The sequence below is a fragment of the Salmo salar genome, chromosome ssa09 (genome assembly GCF_905237065.1).
Source record: "Salmo salar chromosome ssa09, Ssal_v3.1, whole genome shotgun sequence".
In the NCBI taxonomy this organism is placed as follows: Eukaryota; Metazoa; Chordata; class Actinopteri; order Salmoniformes; family Salmonidae; genus Salmo; species Salmo salar.
In genome coordinates, this window is record NC_059450.1 from 33054472 (window position 1) to 33075825 (window position 21354).

General features: G+C 41.8%; 2 protein-coding genes across 3 annotated transcripts in view; both read left to right on the forward strand.

Annotated features, from left to right (window-relative positions):
- Positions 1 to 134: 134 nt before the first annotated feature.
- On the forward strand, positions 135 to 7010 carry LOC106611232 (signal recognition particle 54 kDa protein). Its single transcript, XM_014211227.1, has 17 exons — positions 135 to 222; positions 613 to 727; positions 826 to 923; positions 1073 to 1164; positions 1252 to 1336; positions 1990 to 2094; positions 2203 to 2269; positions 2371 to 2428; positions 2605 to 2755; positions 4343 to 4491; positions 4631 to 4731; positions 4831 to 4917; positions 5071 to 5144; positions 5391 to 5499; positions 5612 to 5782; positions 6083 to 6178; positions 6420 to 7010. The coding sequence occupies exons 3-17, from the start codon at positions 846 to 848 to the stop codon at positions 6509 to 6511; spliced, it is 1515 nt and encodes a 504-aa protein (XP_014066702.1). The 5' UTR covers positions 135 to 222; positions 613 to 727; positions 826 to 845; the 3' UTR covers positions 6512 to 7010.
- Positions 7011 to 7578: 568 nt separating this feature from the next.
- The window catches only part of LOC106611231 (protein transport protein Sec23A), a 37549-nt gene continuing 23773 nt past the window's right edge, over positions 7579 to 21354 (forward strand). For both annotated transcript variants that reach the window (XM_014211225.2, XM_014211226.2), the window contains exons 1-8: positions 7579 to 7775; positions 11846 to 12079; positions 16810 to 16954; positions 17357 to 17673; positions 18936 to 19080; positions 19556 to 19714; positions 20539 to 20654; positions 20992 to 21115. In XM_014211225.2, the coding sequence (XP_014066700.1) occupies positions 11859 to 12079; positions 16810 to 16954; positions 17357 to 17673; positions 18936 to 19080; positions 19556 to 19714; positions 20539 to 20654; positions 20992 to 21115 (1227 nt within the window). In that variant the 5' untranslated portion in view covers positions 7579 to 7775; positions 11846 to 11858. The remainder of the gene's footprint in view (positions 7776 to 11845; positions 12080 to 16809; positions 16955 to 17356; positions 17674 to 18935; positions 19081 to 19555; positions 19715 to 20538; positions 20655 to 20991; positions 21116 to 21354) is intronic.

The window sequence follows — 21354 nt, forward strand, 5'->3', positions numbered from 1 at the left end:
TGATATTGTAGAAATATATTGATTTTGGCAAATTAAATGGACACGTGTTGTATGAAATGACCGTTTACTCTAAGTAGAAAACATGACATTTCAGACGACCTTAAAATACAGGGGTTACAAAGAAGTAAACATAACCCCGGAAGTAGATAGGCATTCTGGGATATCTGGGATTGAGATGACGTTCGTTTGGTTGCTTTTCTCAAGCAAGTTGGCAAGCTTTAGGTAACGATCATCTTTCAAATTATAATAATGGTAATTTAGTAGCTAGCTACTGTTTTGTAAATGTCGTAATGTTAGCACGATAGCTATCCATCGAATGAAATGATGATGCTGTCTTTATATGTATCACATTCTCAGAGAACCACGGCCTTACTCGAGTTGTCGATGTTAACGTTAGCTAGCTAGCAATTTATCTAGCTAGATAGTTTTGAGCTGTGTGGATGCAGTCGGGTCAATATTATGTATTCTTTACATACACGTGTTGTATTAGTTAACTACGGTATTTTTCTAGCTAATTTGTCGAAAAGTTATTGAAGAATTTTTGTCATGTTGTCCTGACTATATGCTGAACTAATCTCTAGATTTCACTCATTGTTTTCGTTCATTTCTCAGTTAAGGAAGTCAACAACGGACGTTTGATCACCAATAAGTGGCAGTGAAAGGTGTGGAGACAAGGGGGTTTCCCTCAACATTGAAGCCGAAGAGGCCGTATTTCTCAACTGATTTTGTAAGTCCCTTTCCATAACATTATTATCCAACATTGAAGTAGTATAGTAGTTGGCAATGGCAGTATAACCATTGTAACAATCAAAATATTTTTTACAGGTTCAACAAGACCTGCCAACATGGTGTTAGCCGATTTGGGAAGAAAAATCACCTCGGCGTTGCGATCACTGAGCAATGCCACCATCATCAATGAGGAGGTATATCTAGTACCAAATCAGACTTGTTATTTTTGTACAACTTTTGGCAAAGTGTTGTTAACTAAATAGTAGTTACATATGTTGCCAGGTTTCAACCATGCAAGACCATATGATATTTCTCATAGATAATGTCTTCTAACTTTCTCTAGGTATTAAATGCCATGCTGAAAGAAGTGTGTGCTGCCCTCCTGGAAGCTGATGTCAACATCAAGTTGGTAAAGCAGCTCAGAGAAAATGTAAAGTGAGTAGCATTATTCAGGAACACATTGTACTGTAGTAGACAAGCTGCATTCTGTATCCTACTAATGTAATCTTTCTTTGACCACAGATCATCCATTGACCTGGAGGAGATGGCCTCTGGGCTGAACAAGAGGAGAATGATCCAGCATTCTGTGTTCAAGGAGCTCGTCAAGGTCAGTGTCATTCTCTGACTATTCTTACTTCATTGTTTGTTAGTCAGGTGTTATGGTGTGAAAGTGAACGTATTGTAATACATTAGTATTACTTTAATGATGGTCTAGTGTAAAGTAACCAAGGAGTTCATTTTTGATTGAAAACTTGGGTAGATGACTGACAGTTGTTGGTGGGATTTCCTGGTTATTTTTTATATTAGTGGTTTTCAAAAGTCATTTGGTCTATTGATATTCCACGGTGTTTTGTGAACTGTTTCAGCAATGTACTATACCATCAAAACAGTCATCCCCATCAAACAATGACCTTAATTGAACTAAGGGATCCAGTAGCTGTAGTCTACCTGTATTTAAAGGTTTTGATTGCTCAGCTCAATACATAATTAGTTTCACATTAGAAGGCCTACCCTCGGACATGGATACTCAACTGATCAGTTTAGATTTCATGTGGGTCTTTGGGTGGGGAGAAGACTTTCCAAGTACTTTTAGATGGCTTGTTTCCACTTTTTTTTTTTTTAAAAGAGGCTTGTGTGGTTGGGAGAGGCCGTCCCTATGTTCTCACTTCACATATTTTACAAAGATGCAATGTTTCTGTGTTTGTTGCATTTGATGCGATGTGAGTGTGTCTAAGATTTAATGTTGTGGTTGTGTCTCAGCTGGTGGATCCAGGAGTCAAGGCTTGGACACCCACAAAGGGAAAGAACAATGTCATCATGTTTGTGGGTCTTCAGGGCAGTGGGAAAACTACAACGTGTTCCAAGGTGAGCCATTCCTGGATTTCAGCCTAAAGATGTGCACATTCAGGTGGTCATTTGTACAAAATATATTATGCCATCACTAATGTTCTGTATTGAATACCTTTTCCACAGCTGGCGTACTACTACCAAAGAAAAGGGTGGAAAACCTGTTTGATATGCGCTGACACTTTCAGAGCTGGTAGTTTCATTTTCAAAATCTATCTGTTTGATATTCCTTCTCAAAAGAAAGAAAATTAGCTAAAAGAAAATTAAGTCAACAACATTTTTATGTGTGTGCAGGTGCCTTCGATCAGTTGAAGCAAAATGCAACAAAAGCCAGAATTCCATTCTATGGAAGGTATGTATGCTTTGCATTTGGTTGCTTCTAATCTGTATGTGATGCATCTCAAGTCATTTTTTTTATGCTAGTGTATATGGTAAGGAACCTTGATGTACAAGTACACCCCCTAGACAGGACGCAAGTCTTTTACAGGGCCTTTGCTGCATACGGTACACTAACGTTGTTAAATCCAGTTACACAGAGATGGACCCTGTCGTCATAGCTGCGGAAGGTGTGGAAAAGTTCAAAAATGAGAGCTTTGAAATAATCATTGTTGATACCAGTGGCCGACACAAGCAAGAAGATTCCCTTTTTGAGGAGATGTTGCAGGTTTCCAATGCAGTGGTAAGTAGTATTTTTGTGCCGCTGTGATCATCTCTCTGCCAGCCTGAGCTTTTGCATCGTCATTATAAAATGTACAGTGCGTTCGGAAAGTATTCAGACCCCCTGACTTTTTCCACATTATGTTACGTTACAGCCTTGTTCTCAGATTGATGAAATAATTTTTTCCCAACATCAATCTACACACAATAGCCCATAATGACAAAGAGAAAAGTTATTTTGGGAGGGTTTGCAAATTTATTACAAATAAAAATGGAAGTATCACATTTACGTAAATATTCAGGCCCTTTGCTATGAGACTCAAAATTGAGGTCAGGTGCATCCTATTTCCATTGATCATCCTTGAGATGTTTCTACAACTTGATTAGAGTCCACCTGTGGTAAATTAAATTGATTGGACATGAATTGGTAAGGCACACACCTGTCTATATAAGGTCCCACAGTTGACAGTGGGTGTCAGAGCTAAAACCAAGCTATGAGGTCAACGGATTTGTCCTTTGCGCCCCGAGGCACAGATCTGGGGAATGGTACCAAAACATTTCTGCAGCATTGAAGGTCACCAAGAATACAGTGGCCTCCATCATTCTTAATTGGAAGATGTTTGGAACCATCAAGACTCTTCCTAGAGCTGGCTGCCAGGCCAAACTGAGCAATCGAGGGAGAAGGGCCTTGGTCAGGGAGGTGACCAATAACCCGATGATCACTCTGAGAGAGCTCTAGAGTTCCTCTGTGGTGGGAGAACCTTCCAGAAGGACAACCATCTCTGCAGCACTCCACCAATCAGGCCTTTATGTTAGTGACCATATGGAAGCCACTGCTCCTAAAGGACTCTGACCATGAGAAACAAGATTCTCTCGTCTGATGAAACCAAAATGTAACTATTTGGCCTGATTGCCAAGCGTCACGTCTGGAGGAAACCTGGCACCATTCCTACGGTGAGGATGTTTTTCAGCAGCATTTACTGAGAGACTAGTCAAGATCGAGGAAAAGCTGAACGGAGCAAAGTACAGAGATCCTTGATGGGGAAAAAAACAGGACAATGACCCTAAGCACACAGCTAAGACAACACAGGAGTGGCTTCGGGAGAAGTCTCTGAATGTCCTTGAGTGGCCCAGCCAGAGACTGGTCTTGAACCAGATTGAACTTCTCTGGAGAAACCTGAAAATAGCTGTGCAGCAATGCTCCCCATCCAACCTGACAGAGCTTGAGATGATCTGCAGAGAAGAGTGGGATAAACTCCCCAAATAGAGGTATGCCAAGCTTGTAGCGTCATACCCAAGAAGACTCGAGGCTGTAATCGTTGCAAAAGGTGCTTCAACAAAGTACTGAGTAAAGGGTCTGAATATTTATGTAAATGTGATATTTTATTTATTAAAACCTGTTTTTGCTTTGTCATCATGGGCTATTGTGTGTAGATTGATTGGGGGGGATGGGACGACAACTTAATACATTTTAGAAAAAGACTGTAACGTTACAAAATGTGGAAAAGGTCAAGGGGCCTGAATACTTTCCGAATGCACTGTATTGCTTTAGAGAAAATGCATCAATGCATGCATGGTCTTACCCCAAGCATGTTTCTATTTCCTCCAGCAACCTGACAACATTGTGTACGTAATGGATGCCTCCATTGGCCAAGCTTGTGAAGCCCAGGCGAAGGCCTTCAAAGACAAAGTAGAAGTTGCTTCCGTCATAGTGACAAAGCTGGATGGTCACGCCAAAGGTGGTGGTGCTCTCAGTGCGTAAGTAAATGTCACTCTTTGTTTTGACAGTTTATCCAAGTTAGGGTCAACTGAGTTTCCTTACGACTGCAGAATTCATTAACTCCATGATAATCCTGATGGTTAGGTAATGTTTCATACTCATGTTGCCTTTTTATAGAGTGGCTGCTACTAAGAGTCCCATCATTTTCATTGGTACTGGAGAACACATTGATGACTTGGAGCCATTTAAGACCCAACCCTTCATCAGCAAGCTACTGGGTAAACTGTTTTCCCTTTTGAATCATGGATCATCATAAGACATTACATTTACATTATGTACAACCAGTATTGAAGGAGTTGTGTGTATTTTGTCCTCAGGCATGGGAGACATTGAAGGTTTGATAGACAAAGTCAATGAACTCAAGCTGGATGACAACGAGGAGTTGATTGACAAGCTGAAACATGGTGAGAATGAGATCATCAGCTGACATACTTGTAATACCAGCCCCATATCATAACTGACATACAGTATGCATATGCTCTGTAGTCTATAACATAGTTGTACATTGTTATGCGGTATGGTTTTTAAGTTTCTTCTAATCACAATTTGCACCGCAGGTCAGTTCACTCTTCGTGACATGTACGAGCAGTTTCAGAACATCATGAAGATGGGACCTTTCGGACAGATCATGGTAAGTAAGCGGCAACCAGAATACCTAATAGGGGAAAAATGTAGGTCCCCATAGGGGTACATACTATAGATGAAACAAGAAGACGGTCAACGTCTCAGCACAAAGGCCTTTCGAAAACAATCTCAACTGTATTTACCCCCCCCTTGGTAAATAATGAATACCTAAGAATATTTTATATTCTTCTGGTCATGTGTGGGATGTATTTAAAGATGACAATGCTAATCTTACTTCTGTTAATGTCACAAGGGTATGATCCCAGGCTTCGGAACAGACTTTATGAGCAAAGGCAACGAGCAGGAGTCCATGGCTAGGTTGAAGAAACTCATGACAATTATGGACAGCATGAACGACCAAGGTAAAGATGCAATCCACTTTCATCAATTAACAACAGTAAGTGATACAAACAAAAGGGTTATACAAAATGCGTACATGTTTTCCTCACTGGTTTCTTTCTTTGGTTTTTGCAGAACTTGACAACAAAGACGGTGCAAAGCTCTTCAGCAAGGGGCCGAACCGAATCGCCAGAGTGGCACGCGGTTCAGGGGTTGCCACCAGGGACGTCCAGGAGCTGCTCACCCAGTACACTAAGTTTGCCCAGATGGTGAAGAAGATGGGTGGCATTAAAGGCCTGTTCAAAGGTATGCACTTTTTGGCTCTTAAAACATTACGAGTTGTCATTCTTGCTTCCTCTGTCCACGTTTCCTCCATTTCCCTCTCAAATCGCATTGGAGGAGGTCTGGGAAGGACCTTGGATCCTCTCCTTCAATGCACTCTGTGAGGGGAGGAAACAAGGACAGAGGAAGCAAGGATTTCATGACTAGTCATGTTTTCAGACACGTTTCACCCCGGAAACGGAAGCACTGGTCCAATTACACAATTTTGCTTTCATCAAGCAGTAGAATGTCTCTAAATTATTTTGCACTTTTACATGTTTGCAGGTGGTGATATGTCCAAGAATGTCAACCCCTCTCAGATGGCTAAGTTGAACCAACAGATGGCAAAGATGATGGACCCAAGGGTTCTCCACCATATGGGTAGGCTTGACTTTTACAATAAGTAATTTCACTTTACCTTAACTTCCTTTGTTACTTTGAGCATGGTTGGTCCAAACGTAATGACATAGATGTGATATAGACTGCAGAATCCCTGATCTACAAATCGCCTTGCAACCCAAATAACCTCTATTTGATCTTGTTTAGCGATTCTGTGCCTCTCTGCCTTGCTCTGGAGTTTAACTGATCCCCCTGAAAAACTCTGATTATCATTTCTCTTCAGGTGGAATGTCTGGTCTCCAGTCCATGATGAGACAGTTCCAACAGGGTGCAGCTGGCAACGCGAAAGGAATGATGGGATTCAACAATATGTGAACCACTGAGCCTTAACCCGGTTAAATAAAAGGTTGTCATTTGGATTTAGCAAGAAGGTGTGAAGAATATTTAGCAACGAGGAGATGAGAGACGAGTTATTTTGCCTCTGTAATATAATTCATTAAGATGTTTGTATAAAATTATGCAGAGGCTTATTTACTTATCAGGATAAATCAAAAGAAGTTCTGTGATTTTTACACTAATTGTAAATTAGGCACAAAAGATACATAAATAATGGGATTATGATGCTTGTCCTGAGTCATGTTCATTAGGCACCAAACAGAAGAAAATGGACTTCAACCGGGAGTCACTATTGGACTTGTCCAATAAGATACCCTAACCTTTTGTGTTTTTAATTGCAAAATAATTTAAAATGTTTTCCGGTGTGCTCTAATGAACCCAACCCTTATTTGGAGATGTTGCAAAGGATATGCTGAAATTAGTTGGACATTTTTTGTTGTCATAATGTAATAAAATTTGTATTGCAATGTTTTAAAAAGCCAGTGTCTCCTTTTCTCTGTTTGGTTGAGCAATGATTGTCATAGTTGTCAATCGTATTTGTTATCGCTCTATCGATTGAACTCTTGTCATAAAGATTAGACCACATCCTTTAATATACAGTACTAGTATGAGCTACCTATGGCTGTTGAAATGTGTTATTATTGGGGCACTGCATTTCAAAGGAAACTGAGCAGAAAATGTAAATGTACATAAAGCTACTGATTTTCATGTTGATTTGTGGTGTTTATCACATACAGCACTTAACTTGGGCAGGAGATCATGGGAGCTGAGTACCAGCACCTCTTATAGAATATTAGCTCAAAAGTATTGCAGAGTTTCTGTATCTACATGTAAACAGTAACGTTACCTGCCCTGAAAATGAGTAAAGGCATCTATTTCAGCCCAAGTCAAGCACTTCACATATTAAATGTGTTCCAAAGGAAACGTTGAACCAATAGTCTCCCTATTCTTATCAGTCCAACAAACAGAACGTGTTGTATAGGTAGTTCTGTCTTTTGGAACAAAGCCAGACAGGTCCAAAACATTACTGTTGAAAATAAATAAGAATGTGATGAAACCTAGTTAACAACTCTCATTAAACGGCCCTTAAAACTATTTTGGGTGAGGGGCTATGATTGGACACCTCTTGACGTGGCATTACTCCTCGCAGCCATGTTGTTTGCTACGTTGTCAGCCAACGTTGTGCTTGGCGCTGTTCACTGTCACTACAGTACGTAGCAGACAACCAGTCTGAGGACATCAGGTAAATATTCAAATGTGCTACTATTTGCTGTAAATATTGACTAAGACATATCTTTGGGATATGTGTATTACGTAATGTATTTTGGATGTAATACTTAAGTTACAGTTGTGTAGCTGTTTAGCGAGCTGAGCAGGGTGATTTAAAAAAAAAAAAATTACACATTGCATTCGCCGGTCGGTCCGCTAACTCTGAAGCTAAATTAGGTAGTTAACATGGTGAATGCAATGATTTATTCTAGTTAGCTAGCTTGTCTACTTTTTTGGTTGGCTATCTTTTTTGTGATGTGAGTTTCTCTCGTGAAATCTTCTCAACAATTGTAATTATTTTTGGCGTGCCCTTGTTAGCTACTGTATCTAGCTAATGTTGTTGTACAGAGACTGGTTGTTCATTCAATCAAAATAGCTTTGCTGTTAATCCAGCATCCGTTTGTAAATCCTGTTGATTGAGTCACCATTTGTATTTATTAGGGATCCCCATTACAGTTGTTCCTGCCAAGGCAGCAACTACTAGGTTTAAACACATTAAAGCACTTACATCACACAAAAGATAAAACAGTACATGATAACATTATTACACTACATATCTACAATACAAAATGTGTTATACCACAATGTACGCGTGTTTATGTAACAGTTTAACTTCAGTCCCTACCTGGGCTCGAACCAGGGACCCTCTGCACACAGACAACAGGGACTCTCAAAGCATCGTTACCCATTGCTCCACAAAAGCTGCGGGCCTTGCAGAGCAAGGGGAACAACTACTTCAAGGTCTCAGAGCGAGTGAGGTCGCCGATTGAAACGCTATTAGCGCGCACCACCGCCAACTAGCTAGCCATTTCACATCGGTTACACTTAGTGTTTGATTCAGGTCAGATACTTAACTAGCTAGATAAAAGCCCAATACAGTGAGTGTTTCCATTTTGAAAGACCTTTGTTAACTATTAAGGAATTGTGAACATTTGCATCTGATAGAATCTCATCAGGTCAAATATTGTGACTTCAGGAGACCAAAGGTTAGTGATGGTTCAATACAATGAGCTTACTACTAGCTGGCACCACTATGCATTCACTAGCATTGAATGAGCTGTATTCCGCCATAAGCAAACAAGAAAACGCTCACAGAGACACAGGACTCCAAGTAGCCGGGGACTTTAATGCAGGGAAACTTAAATCAGTTTTACCAAATTTCTATCAGCATGTGAAATGTGCACCCAGAGGGAAAATAACTCTGGACCACCTATACCCCACACACAGAGATACAAAGCTCTCCCTTACCCTCCATTTGGCAAATCTGACCATAATTCCATCCTCCTGATTCCTGCTCACAAGGAAAAATTAAAGCAGGAAGTACCAGTGACTAGATAAATAAAAAAGTGGTCAGATGAAGCAGATGCTAAACTACAGGACTGTTTTGCTAGCACAGACTGGAATATGTTCCGGGATTCCTTTAATGGCATTGAGGAGTACACCATATCTGTCATTAGCTTCATCAATAAGTGTATCAATGACGTCGTCCCCACAGTGACCGTATGTACATACCCCAACCAGAAGCCATGGATTACAGGCAGCAGCCGCACTGAGCTAAAGGCTAGAGCTGCCGCTTTCAAGGAGCGGGATTCTAACCCGGAAGCTTATAAGAAATCCCGCTATGCCCTGCGACGAACCATCAAACAGGCAAAGCTTCAATACAGGACTAAGATCGAGTCGTACTACTCCGGCTCTGACGCTCGCCGGATGTGGCAGGGCCTGCAAACCATTACAGACTACAAAGGGAAGCACAGCCGAGAGCTGCCCAGTCACAGGACCCTACCGGACGAGCTAAACTACTTCTATGCTCGCTTTGAGGCAAATAACACTGAAACATACATGAGAGCACCAGCTGTACTGGAAGACTGTGTGAGCACGCTCTCCGCAGCCGATGTGAGTAAGACCTTTAAACAGGTCAACATTCACAAGGCCGCAGGGCCAGACGGATTACCAGGACGTGTACTGCGAGCATGCGCTGACCAACTGGCAAGTGTCTTCACTGACATTTTCAACCTCTCCCTGTACGAGTCTATAATACCAACATGTTTTAAGCAGACCACCATAGTGCCTGTGCCCAAGAACACTAAGGTAACCTCCCTAAATGACTACCGACCCGTAGCACTCACTGAAGCCATGAAGTGCTTTGAAAGGCTGGTCATGGCACACATAAACACCATCATCCCAGAAACCCTAGACCCACTCTAATTTGCATACCGCCCCAACAGATCCACAGATGATGCCGTCTCTATTGCTCTCCACACTGCCCTTTCCCACCTGGACAAAAGGAACACCTATGTGAGAATGCTATTCATTGACTACAGCTCAGCGTTCAACACCATAGTGCCCTCAAAGCTCATCAATAAGCTAAGGACCCTGGGACTAAACACCTCCCTCTGCAACTGGATCCTGGACTTCCTGACGGCCACCCCTAGGTGGTAAGGGTAGGTAACAACACATCCGCCATGCTGATCTTCAACACAGGTGCCCCTCAGGGGTGCGAGCTCAGCCCCCTCCTGTACTCCCTGTTCACTCAGGACTGCACGGCCAGGCACGACTCCAACACCATCATTAAATTTGCCGATGACACAACAGTGGTAGGCCTGATCACCGACAACAACGAGACAGCCTATAGGGAGGAGGTCAGAGACCTGGCCGTGTGGTGCCAGGACAACAACCTCTCCCTCAACGTGATCAAGGCAAAGGAGATGATTGTGGACTACAGGAAAAAGAGGACCGAGCACGCCCCCATTCTCATCGATGGGGCTGCAGTGGAGCAGGTTGAGAGCTTCAAGTTCCTTGGTGTCCACATCACCAACAAACTAACATGGTCCAAGCACACCATGACAGTCATGAAGCGGGCATGACAAAACCTATTCCCCCTCAGCAGACTGAAAAGATTTGGAATGGGTCCTCAGATCCTCAAAAGGTTCTACAGCTGCACCATCGAGAGCATCCTGACTGGTTGCATCACTGCCTAGTATGGCAACTGTTCGGGCTCCGACCGCAAGGCACTGCAGGGGGTAGTGCGGACGTCCCAGTACATCACTGGGGCTAAGCTTCCTGCCATCCAGGACCTCTATACCAGGTGGTGTCAAAGGAAGGCCCTAAAAATTGTCAGACTCCAGCCACCCTAGTCATAGACTGTTCTCTCTGCTACCACACAGCAAGCGGTACCAGAGCGCCAAGTCTAGGTCCAAGAGGCTTTCAATCAGCTTCTACCCCCAAGCCATAAGACTCCTGAACATCTAGTCAAATGGCTACCCAGACTATTCATATTGCCCCTCCACTCTCCATACCACTGCCACTCTCTGTTGCCATCTGTGCATAGTCACTTTAATTAACTCTACCTACATGTACATACTACCTCAACTAACCGGTACCCCCACACATTGACTCTGTACCTGCACCCCCCTGTATATATTGTTATTTTTTTACTGCTGCTCTTTAATTACTTGTTACTTTTATCTCTTATTCTTATCCGTATTTTTTAAAACTGCACTGTCGGTTAGGGGCTTCACTGTAAGGTCTACACCTGTTGTATTCAGCGTGTGTGACTAATACGATTTGATTGGACTTCTATTCAGATTCAGTGTGTTTTCAAAGTAAATTATTTTGAACATTTGATCAGACAGTGGGTGAAGAAGTGGGTCACAGTCAGGATCATATTCTGTACCTTAGCCAGGTTCTAGCCATGACTTTTAGACCCATTTTTTCCCCCATGTAGAAGTAAGCCAGAATTTCCCATAGCATAGGTTACATCACATTTGACTGCATTTCCTCTACCCGTCTATTGATATGACACATTCAAATTGGAAGTAAACATGCTGGAGTGTAACATTATGCTCAAAGTCCAAAAGGGTATCTCAGGACACTGCAAAGGTAAAAAGCCAAGCAATTATAAAAATATAATATTATGAGACTCCTTGCAGTGCAGTGGACTATTATATAATTAATGCTATGTTGAAATGTCAAATGGAATCATGACCATAAAATGTATAGCCTATATTGCTATAACACGCAGAAACTCCTTTCTCTCCTTCTCAGTCTGTAGGGTGCAATGGCGACCTTCCCAGAGTTTATCGCCCAGAATGAGGAGCGTGATGGGGTGCGTTTCAGCTGGAACGTCTGGCCCTCCAGTCGTCTGGAGGCCACCCGCATGGTGGTCCCCGTGGCCTCTTTGTTCACCCCCCTGAAGGAGCGCCCAGACTTGCCCCCCATCCAGTATGAGCCTGTGCTGTGTAGCAGGGCGACCTGCCGCGCTGTCCTTAACCCGCTCTGGTGAGACAACAATACTTTTTCACTTTTGTATTTTTCACGGTTCAAATAAAGCAGATATACACTACACTCGGTGGCCCATTTATTAGGCACACCCATCTAGTACTGTGCCTCCAGAACAGCCTGAATTCTTTGGGACATAGAAACGCTGCTCAATTGGTATCAAGGGACCTAACGTGTGCCAGGAAAACATTCACCACACCATTACACCAACAGCCTGTACCTTTGACACAAGGCAGGAGGGGCCATGGACTTATGATGCTTATGCTATATCTTGACTGCCACCAGCATGACACAATAGGAACCGGGATTCGTCAGACCAGGCAATGTTTTTCCACTCCTTAATTGTTAAGTTTTGGTGATTGCCTGCCCACTGTAGCCAATTATTCTTGTTTTTAGCTGATAGGAGTGGAACCTGTACTGATCGTCTGCTGCAATAGCCCATCCGTGACAAGGACCGACTAGTTGTGCGTTCTGAGATGCCGTTCTGCACACCCCTGTTTTACTGCGCTGTTTGTGGCCTGCCTGTTAGCTTGCACAATTCTTGCCATTCTCCTTCAACCTCTCTCATCAACGAGCTGTTTTCGCCCACAGGACTGCCGCTGAATGGATGTTTTTTGTTTGTTGCACCATTCTCGGTAAACCCTAGAGACTGTCGTGCGTAAAAAGCCCAGGAGGCCGGCCATTTCTGAGATACTGGAACCGGCAGGCCTGGTATTGACAATCATTCCACGCTCAGGTCGCTTAGGTCACTCGTTTTGCCCATTCTAACGTTCACTCAAGCACTAACTGGATGCCCGTCTGCTTTATATAGCATGGCCACGTGACTCACTGCCTGTAGGAGCGAACCATTTTTGTGAACAGGGTGGTTTACCTAATAAACTGGCCACTGAGTGAATAAATGCCTGGTACATTTTGATAATTGTGCTCCAAATCTTTTTTATTTTTCACTGGAACAAAGCAGCATTCCCTATTCCAGGGGTCTCCAACAGGTAAATTGCGAGCTACCAGTAGCTTGCCGACCACCTATGTGTAGCTCGCCAAACAATTCTGAAAGTACATGCAATTTTCACGTGTTCCACCTCTGTCATAACCAAATCTACCTTGTATCAGACACCGGAAACTCCAGCTGCTATCTAACCAACTCAACATTGACATTATCCCACCCCTGGTTAGACACTACTGGCTTATAAAGCCAATATCTGCCAAATAATTTCCAGAAATATTGCCCGTTTCTGTCTGTGTAGTGCGGGCGTTTGTCTAGCACTCCTTGTGTAGTCAGTAGTGATGGGTCGTTTGCAAACGAATGGCTCTTTTTTGAACGGCTCTTTTTGGTGAATGTCGGTAACCCGAATCGCAAATGTAATTTGGCTCCCTGATTTGCATGCTATTTCTATTGCTTTTTGAGCCGCAGATGTCGATTATTAAAACAAGTCCCGAGGGGGTGTGGTACTCCGCGATGCGTCGTGCATAAGAACAGCCCTTTGCCGTGGTATATTGGCCATATACCACAAACCCCCGAGGTGCCTTATTGCTATTATAAACTGGTTACCAATGTAATTAGAGCAGTACAAATACATGTTTTGTCATACCCGTGGTATACGGTCTGATACAAAAGCTGAACATACACACATCCAGGTACTTTCCACAGGAGCTGGAGTTGTAGGCAAACTCACGGAAAACAGAAAGGACAACGCCGCACACTGCTGCTCATGCTCCCAGGTGATATTTATTTACAACAACGTTTCGACCCTTAGGTCATCATCAGGCATCCATATCCCAGGTGATGGTGGAAGGTAATATATATATATATAGGGGCAGTATTCAGTGACATCACTTCCTGAAACAGGAGGTAAAAAAAGTATAACAGTTTCACAGTATTAACATTCAATGTATCAGAATATATGATCATACACAGGGAAAGTGATCAATATTTACAGTAATATACAGTTGAAGTCGGAAGATTACATACACTTAGGTTGGAGTCATTAAAACTCATTTTTCAACCACTCCACAAATTTCTTGTTAACAAACTATAGTTTTGGCAAGTCGGTTAGGACATCTACTTCGAAAAGACTTGGAATGCCCATCACTGGCAGTTGATGTGATAACCGTCTTGTGAGTTGACAGAAATACTTTCCCCAAAACCTTCTCAATTAAATGTTAACTGCACAGTTGGCTTACCTGGTAAAAGTATATCATTTGTATCTATTTGTTATTTAAAAACTTTGCCATGAAATGAGCAGCAGCAGTACAGAATCATTGCTAGACTGGCACATTAGATGGCACACTAGATGTGCAATTAAAGGTCCCAATTAAAGGGGAATTACACAAATCTACATTTGTTACCCTTTTTTTTCTATACCTCCCCCCAAAAATGGTCTTCTGATGTGATTTAAGCATTGACATTGACTCGGAACATCCAATTTTGATGAACCATTGTAAATTTGAGTGTGAAATTAATTAAAGCCAGGAAAAATAAAACTAGGAACATAATTTTGGAAAATATTAAACATAATTTGGGGAGAAAAAAAACAGATTTTATAGGGCCCCTTTAGAGTTTTTTTTATTAACCATTATTTTACCAGGTATATTGACGGAAAACAGTGCACGTCTTTCTCTTTTACACTAAGGACCTGGAGCTGAGTTGTGTTGCAGGGGAGGGGAGAGGAGAAGAATGTGCTTTTTCTTTAAAGAAAAAACATCAGTAGCTCACAACGTTTCATTTTGTAAAAGTAGCACTCATGCTCAAAGGTTGGAGACCCCTGCCCTATTCTCTCTCTTCCTCATTCATGACTTGTAGTCTACTCCTCCATTTGTAGCCTAACTGTAATCAGGTGATTTACACATCCTCAGCCTTCAGAAGGTTCACATGTACTGTTTAAATAGTTGTAGTCTGGGAGCATTTCCATGTAAAAGGACCCATGACCACCAACATGTGACGTTCATAGGAGCATGTCAAATTGGGTGTCAAATGAAAGCTAAGAGTCTATATGTTTGAGAAATTAAGGCATATAAAAATTGAGTAAGTAAAGGCTTTGGTTTCTGGTCAAAAATATGGAAAAGGGGTCTTGAGACCTTATGGTAGATGTTGTCTAAAAGGTATTAGAAATACATCAAAACACTAATGTTGAAGTAAATACCCCTTCCAACTGATATCAGCACTTCTATTTAGTTTTGGATAAATTATTTGCCTTCTGTAAGTTTAAGAAACATTGCCTTGTGCCTTGTAACTCAAAAATCTACATATCTTGAAGATATTTCCTAATTTCGATCCCTCGTGAGGAGGGAGGATAATGAAAGTTCACAGAAGTAACAAGTAAAGGTAGACCTACCAATTTAGTTTGTGTTTTTACTGATATCAAGTTTGTTTATGAATTATTAAGTGATTAAAACTTGTAAGTCTGTTACCAAATCAGTAATGAAATTACTGCAATTGAATTGGCTACAATAGGAAATCAGTAGTCACAAATCACAGTTAGGTCACCTGCTACTGTCCTCCATTCCTCTGGCATACTATTATGTTCAGCTCATAATTGTTTATTTTTTTCTCTTTCTGTCTGGTGGTCAAAGCAAGACTGTGAAAAGAGTCTGAACAACCCCTCCCTTTGTCTCTCTGCCGCTCTCTCTCTTTTCTCTCAAGTTAATGTCACCTCTCACGGCTCTTTCTGACAGTGTTTCCCAAACTATGGGCCGCGGTGGGCCTGATGTGGTCTTGTTAGGGGCTGAGCTCATTACAATAATAGCCAGTGTTTAGAATAATACCCAAATATGCAAATAAAGGATATTGCCTATTTCTACCTTTGTGTACCTATTCAGGATACATCACCATGACGGGAATGATATACATATCCATAATGAATTTCTGTGTAGTACAGATCAGGGAACCGTTATTCTGTTACCGGAGTCTGTCTCCTACTGTATTTGAATAACCAAAATACTGTATGTATTTTTTTCAAACTCAATGTGTCATGCCACATCTTTGAATTGTAATTCAGAACCGATTAAGAGCTTTTGGAAAATGTGGTTGCATAACAAACTGAGACATTTTACCGTAGTTCTGTTACCAAACTTTGCATCTGCACATTCTTCCAGTAAATGTGTATGTGAATTGTTCTGTGTACATTTTCTTCGTAATTGTAACGGCTGTCGTCGGAAGAAGACCAAGGTGCAGCGGAGTTAGTGTTCATAATTTAATTCAGAAAGAACACGATATAATTACAAAACAAGATATAATTACAAAACAAGAAACAACCGACAGCTAAACAGTACCGACAGCTAAACAGTACCGACAGCTAAACAGTACCGACAGCTAAACAGTACCGACAGCTAAACAGTACCGACAGCTAAACAGTACCGACAGCTAAACAGTACCGAACAGAAACAATTACCCACAACCCCCAAAGGAAAAGTAGGCTACTTATGTGTGACTCCCAATCAGCCACAACCCTCTACAGCTGTGCCTGATTGGAAGTCACACGGCCAAAATAAACGAAACAATCAAAAAACACACTTCTCTTCTGCCACGTCCTGACCCAACTACACCCTCTACTGGTCAGGACGTGACAGTAATCCTTGTGCATAGAGTTGTATTGTTTGTTAAACTTTGAAATCAATGTTTTTTGTTGAAAAATGTGAGTCAAAGCGTAATTCTGTTACAGTGGAATTTCCACTAAACTGTGTGGTCATTCTCTCTCAGATTTTTACCACAATCATTTTGTCTCTCAACCTAGCCAAGTGGATTACGGAGCCAAACTATGGGCTTGCAACTTCTGCTATCAGAGAAATCAGTTTCCACCTACCTATGCTGGGATATCAGAGGTGAACCAGCCAGCTGAGCTGCTGCCACAGTTCTCCACCATTGAATATGTTGTCCAGGTAATGTTTCTATTTGATCGATGCTGGATTCTCATATTGTAATACAGTATTTTTTTTTCCCCCAAATCAAAATATTTTCATTTATCTCAATTTTATCCGTTTTATAATAGTTTTTAACAGCATTCAGAATAAGATCTCATCTTTCCTACACATTTATGTTATTTCATTTTCATTTAGTGCATTAAAACAAGGCCTGTGATGGCCCTCTCATACATCTTGATAATGTTACTTGAAAACCATTTTGTCATTTTTTTATTACTCCACCTTAAAATGAGTTTGCTGTCCCCCTGACCCCCACAGAGAGGTAAAAATGAAACTGTCAGTCATCTGTTGGATTCTAGCATCCTTTCACTGTTTTATGCAATAGGATAGTTGACCAGGTTCTCTCTCTTTACCCCACAGAGAGGTCCCCAGATGCCTCTGGTCTTCCTGTACGTGGTGGACACCTGCATGGAGGATGAAGACCTGCAGGCCCTGAAGGAGTCCTTACAGATGTCCCTGTCGCTGCTGCCTCCTACAGCCCTGGTTGGCCTCGTCACCTTCGGACGCATGATCCAGGTCCACGAGCTGGGCTGCGATGGCATCTCAAAGAGCTACGTCTTCAGGGGAACTAAAGACCTTAACGCCAAGCAGCTGCAGGAGATGCTGGGCTTGACCAAACCCACTGCTGCACAGGCAGGACGGGGACCACAAGCTCCACAGCCCCCCCTCTCCAACAGGTAAACCACTCTTCAAAGCTACAGTCTACAAAGCTACAGTCTACAGCATTGTTTTGACATTGTATACTGAACAAAAATATAAACGCACCATCTAAAGTGTTGGTCCCATCTTTTCATGAGCTGAAATAAAAGATCCCAGGCATTTTTCAGACCACGAAAAAGCTTTTTTCTCTCAAAGTTTGCGCGCACATTTTTTTTACATCCCTGTTAGTGAGCATTTCTCCTTTGCAAAGATAATCCATCCACCTGACGGGTGTGGCATATCAAGAAGCTGATTTAAACAGCATAATCATTTCACAGGTGCACCTTGTGCTGGGGAATCTAAAAGGCCACTCTAAAATGTGCAGTTTTGTCACACAACACAATGCCACAAATGCCTCATGTTTTGACGGAGCATGCTATTGGCATGTTGACTGCAGGAATGTCCACCAGAGCTGTTGCCAGATAATTAAATGTTAATTTCTCTACCATAAGCCGCCTCCAACGCAGTTTTCGCCCAGGGACTCCACATCCGGCTTCTTTACCTGTGGGATCATTTGAGACCAGCTATCTGGATAGCTGATGAAACTGAGGAGTATTTCTGTCTGTAATAAAGCCCTTTTGTGGGGAAAAACTTATTCTGATTGGCTGGGCATGGCTCCCCAGTGGGTGGGCCTGGCTCCTAAGTGAGTGGGCTCATGCCCACCCATGGCTGCGCCCCTGCCCAGTCATGTGAAATCAATAGATTAATTAATTTCAATTGACTTATTTCCTTACATAAACTCAGTATAATCATTGAAATTGTTGCATGTTGCGTTTATATTTTTGTTCAGTATAGTAACTTTTTTATTCTGGTCTGTAGATTGGTTGAATTGGCTGATTTATTGAATGTATAAGAAAAAAAATACACATACAGCCACACACCAATGCCATGGCAGTACATACAGTACCAGTCAAAAGTTTGGACACTCAAGGGTTTTTCTTTATTTTTATTATTTTCTACATTGTAAAATAATAGTGAAGACATCAAACCTATGAAATAGGTGTCATCAAGGCAAATGGTGGCTGCATTGAAGAATATATTTTGATTTGTTTAACACTTTTTTTTTTCTTTATTTCCCATATGTGTCCGCATAGTTTTCTACATTGTAGAAAATAGTAAAAATAAAGAAAAACTCTGGATAGAGTTGGTGTGTCCAAACTTTTGACTGGTACTGTACATTAAAATAATTTAGCATGACACAAAATGAGTCTAATCTTAGGATTTATTTCCTTTTGCCTAGATTCCTCCAGCCTGTCCAGAAGATTGACATGAACCTGACAGACCTGCTCGGAGAGCTCCAGAGGGATCCCTGGCCTGTCACTCAGGGCAAACGGCCCCTCCGCTCGTTAGGGTCGGCCATGTCCATCGCTGTTGGCTTGCTGGAGGTTAGACCTAGACAGAAATATAAACTGCCTCAATGCAGACCTGGGTTGAAATAGTATTTTAAATATTTAAAATACTTTTGCTTGATTTGATAGATTTTTCCTTACCCAACCTCACCAATAAAATAGTTATCTGGCATCTCAGGCAGACTCAAGCAAGTGTTTTCAAAGTGTTTGAAAGATTTTAAATAATATTTAAACCCAGGTCTGTTCATATTTGTTATTGGAATATAATGGTACATATTTCAATGACACCATTTTCAATATTACCGTTTTAGTCTGATCAGCCCCCGCACACTACTTCAAATTCATATTTCCCTGTGTTCCTCTGTATGAAGTAGGATTTGTAAGATGTATAAACCTATTATGCCGTGGGAACAGGCCAGAATTACTAGCTTTAGTCTGTGTTGGGTTGCATTGTTTACTCAGCTTCATAGAAATGTTTCGTAATAAAATGTCCCTTTTTTCCACCATCCAGTGCACCTTCCCTAACACTGGGGCACGCATCATGACCTTTATCGGTGGACCAGCCACTCAGGGTCCAGGTATGGTGGTAGGAGATGAGCTAAAGACCCCTATTCGCTCCTGGCACGACATTGAGAAGGACAACGCCAAGTTCATGAAAAAGGGGACCAAAGTAAGTTTTGGCTCAACCTTTGACTGTTCACTTTTCCTGTTATTTAGATGAGTTTACCATGATCTGAACTTTTTTCAGGTCCGTTGCCACTGTCTGTGAATGATGATGAAGTCGTGTGTTACACCACATTAAAGTGAGACAATCAGTTAAATGGCTAGATGTGTGTTATAGCATAACAAGTTACAGACAGGTATTACCTTTTTCTGTATATTATATTATGGGATTTTTCTGCCATGGAAATCCTTGGGCGGGCTTCCTAAGTGTTTTTTTCGGCCGCCTAAATGTTTAAATTTATTTTTATAATATTTGAGAACTAATAATCACCATAAAAGCTAGACAGTTAGGTAGAATAGAAAATTCCCCAAACAATGAATTTATCAGTAAAGATTTGATTATGTTTGAGCAAAGGAACATAGCATTAGAATTGCAGGAAATTAGCTTTAAAACTGATTGCTATCTCAGCTCCATGGCAGAATATGAAGATTCGATGTAAAATAGCTTTAAAACTGCAACATTTTTCTTTCAGATCCATAGCAAAATGTGTAGAATTGCAGAAATGTCCTTTACACGTTTAAACATTTCTCTCACCTCAATGAAGAAATGTGTAGAATTACAGGAAATTGACTGAAAATGCAAAAACATCTCTACACCACCAAGATGGGAGGCCTCTAAAATGTTCTCTGAAATTCAACCACGCCCAGTGAGCGTAGTGCCACGCCCCCTGCCACGCACACCACCCCTTTTTGATCCAGAAAACAACCTGATATTGGATCCTCTTTTTATCCTGTATGAAGTTGGGGTAAAACCCTTTTCTTCATTTTCAGCATTACGAGGCATTGGCGAGCCGTGCCTCCACCAACGGCCACATCATAGACATCTATGCCTGTGCTCTGGACCAGACCGGACTGCTGGAGATGAAGTGTTGTTCCAATCACACCGGGTGAGGACGCTCTGTCTGGTGAACACACAGGCTGAGTCCAAAATGGCTCCCTATATAGTTCACTACTTTTGACCAGGGCTTACAGGGCCCTGTCAAAAGTATTGCACTATATAGGGAATAGAGTGCCATTTGATACGCTGAACACACACACATATGTCAATAACACTGGCTCCTCCCATAGTAAGAGGAGAGTTTGTCCTCTGTTCTTCTTCTCCAATGCTCTCGTCTGATGCTTTGAGGAAGAGAAGGAAGGCGAGGAGAAAGGAGGCGGCGAAGAGAGACTTCTGAGATTCACCCTATGTATAGTTGAACTCCTATGAGTATATTTGTTTTGCAGAGGCTACATGGTGATGGCAGACTCTTTCAACACCTCACTATTCAAACAAACCTTCCAGAGGGTCTTTACCAAAGATGTGTCTGGAGCCTTCAAGATGGCCTTCGCTGGCACTCTGGAGATAAAGGTAGAGCCATTGCACAGACTGGCTGTGTCTGAAATGGTACCGTTTTACCTAATGTAGTGCACTTTTAAGGAATAGGGTGTCATTTTAGAACACGGCCACTGTCCACGCATACCCAATACATTGCTTCTACGTAGTGTGGATATTGGAACAGAGCGACATGCTCTCTTGGACAGTTGATTCTATCCATAAAACTCGATGGGAAATTTCAGATTTCTTGACTTTGTATTTTACCAAATAGA

What these genes read in the sequence shown, in the direction of transcription:
- LOC106611232 (XM_014211227.1), top strand. Translation starts at nt 846, where the DNA reads ATGGTGTTAGCCGATTTGGGAAGAAAAATCACCTCGGCGTTGCGATCA. An exon ending in CAGCTCAGAGAAAATGTAAA is followed by an intron (nt 1,165 to 1,251) that starts GTGAGTAGCATT and finishes CTTTGACCACAG; the next exon opens with ATCATCCATTGACCTGGAGG. An exon ending in CTTCATCAGCAAGCTACTGG is followed by an intron (nt 4,732 to 4,830) that starts GTAAACTGTTTT and finishes TTTTGTCCTCAG; the next exon opens with GCATGGGAGACATTGAAGGT.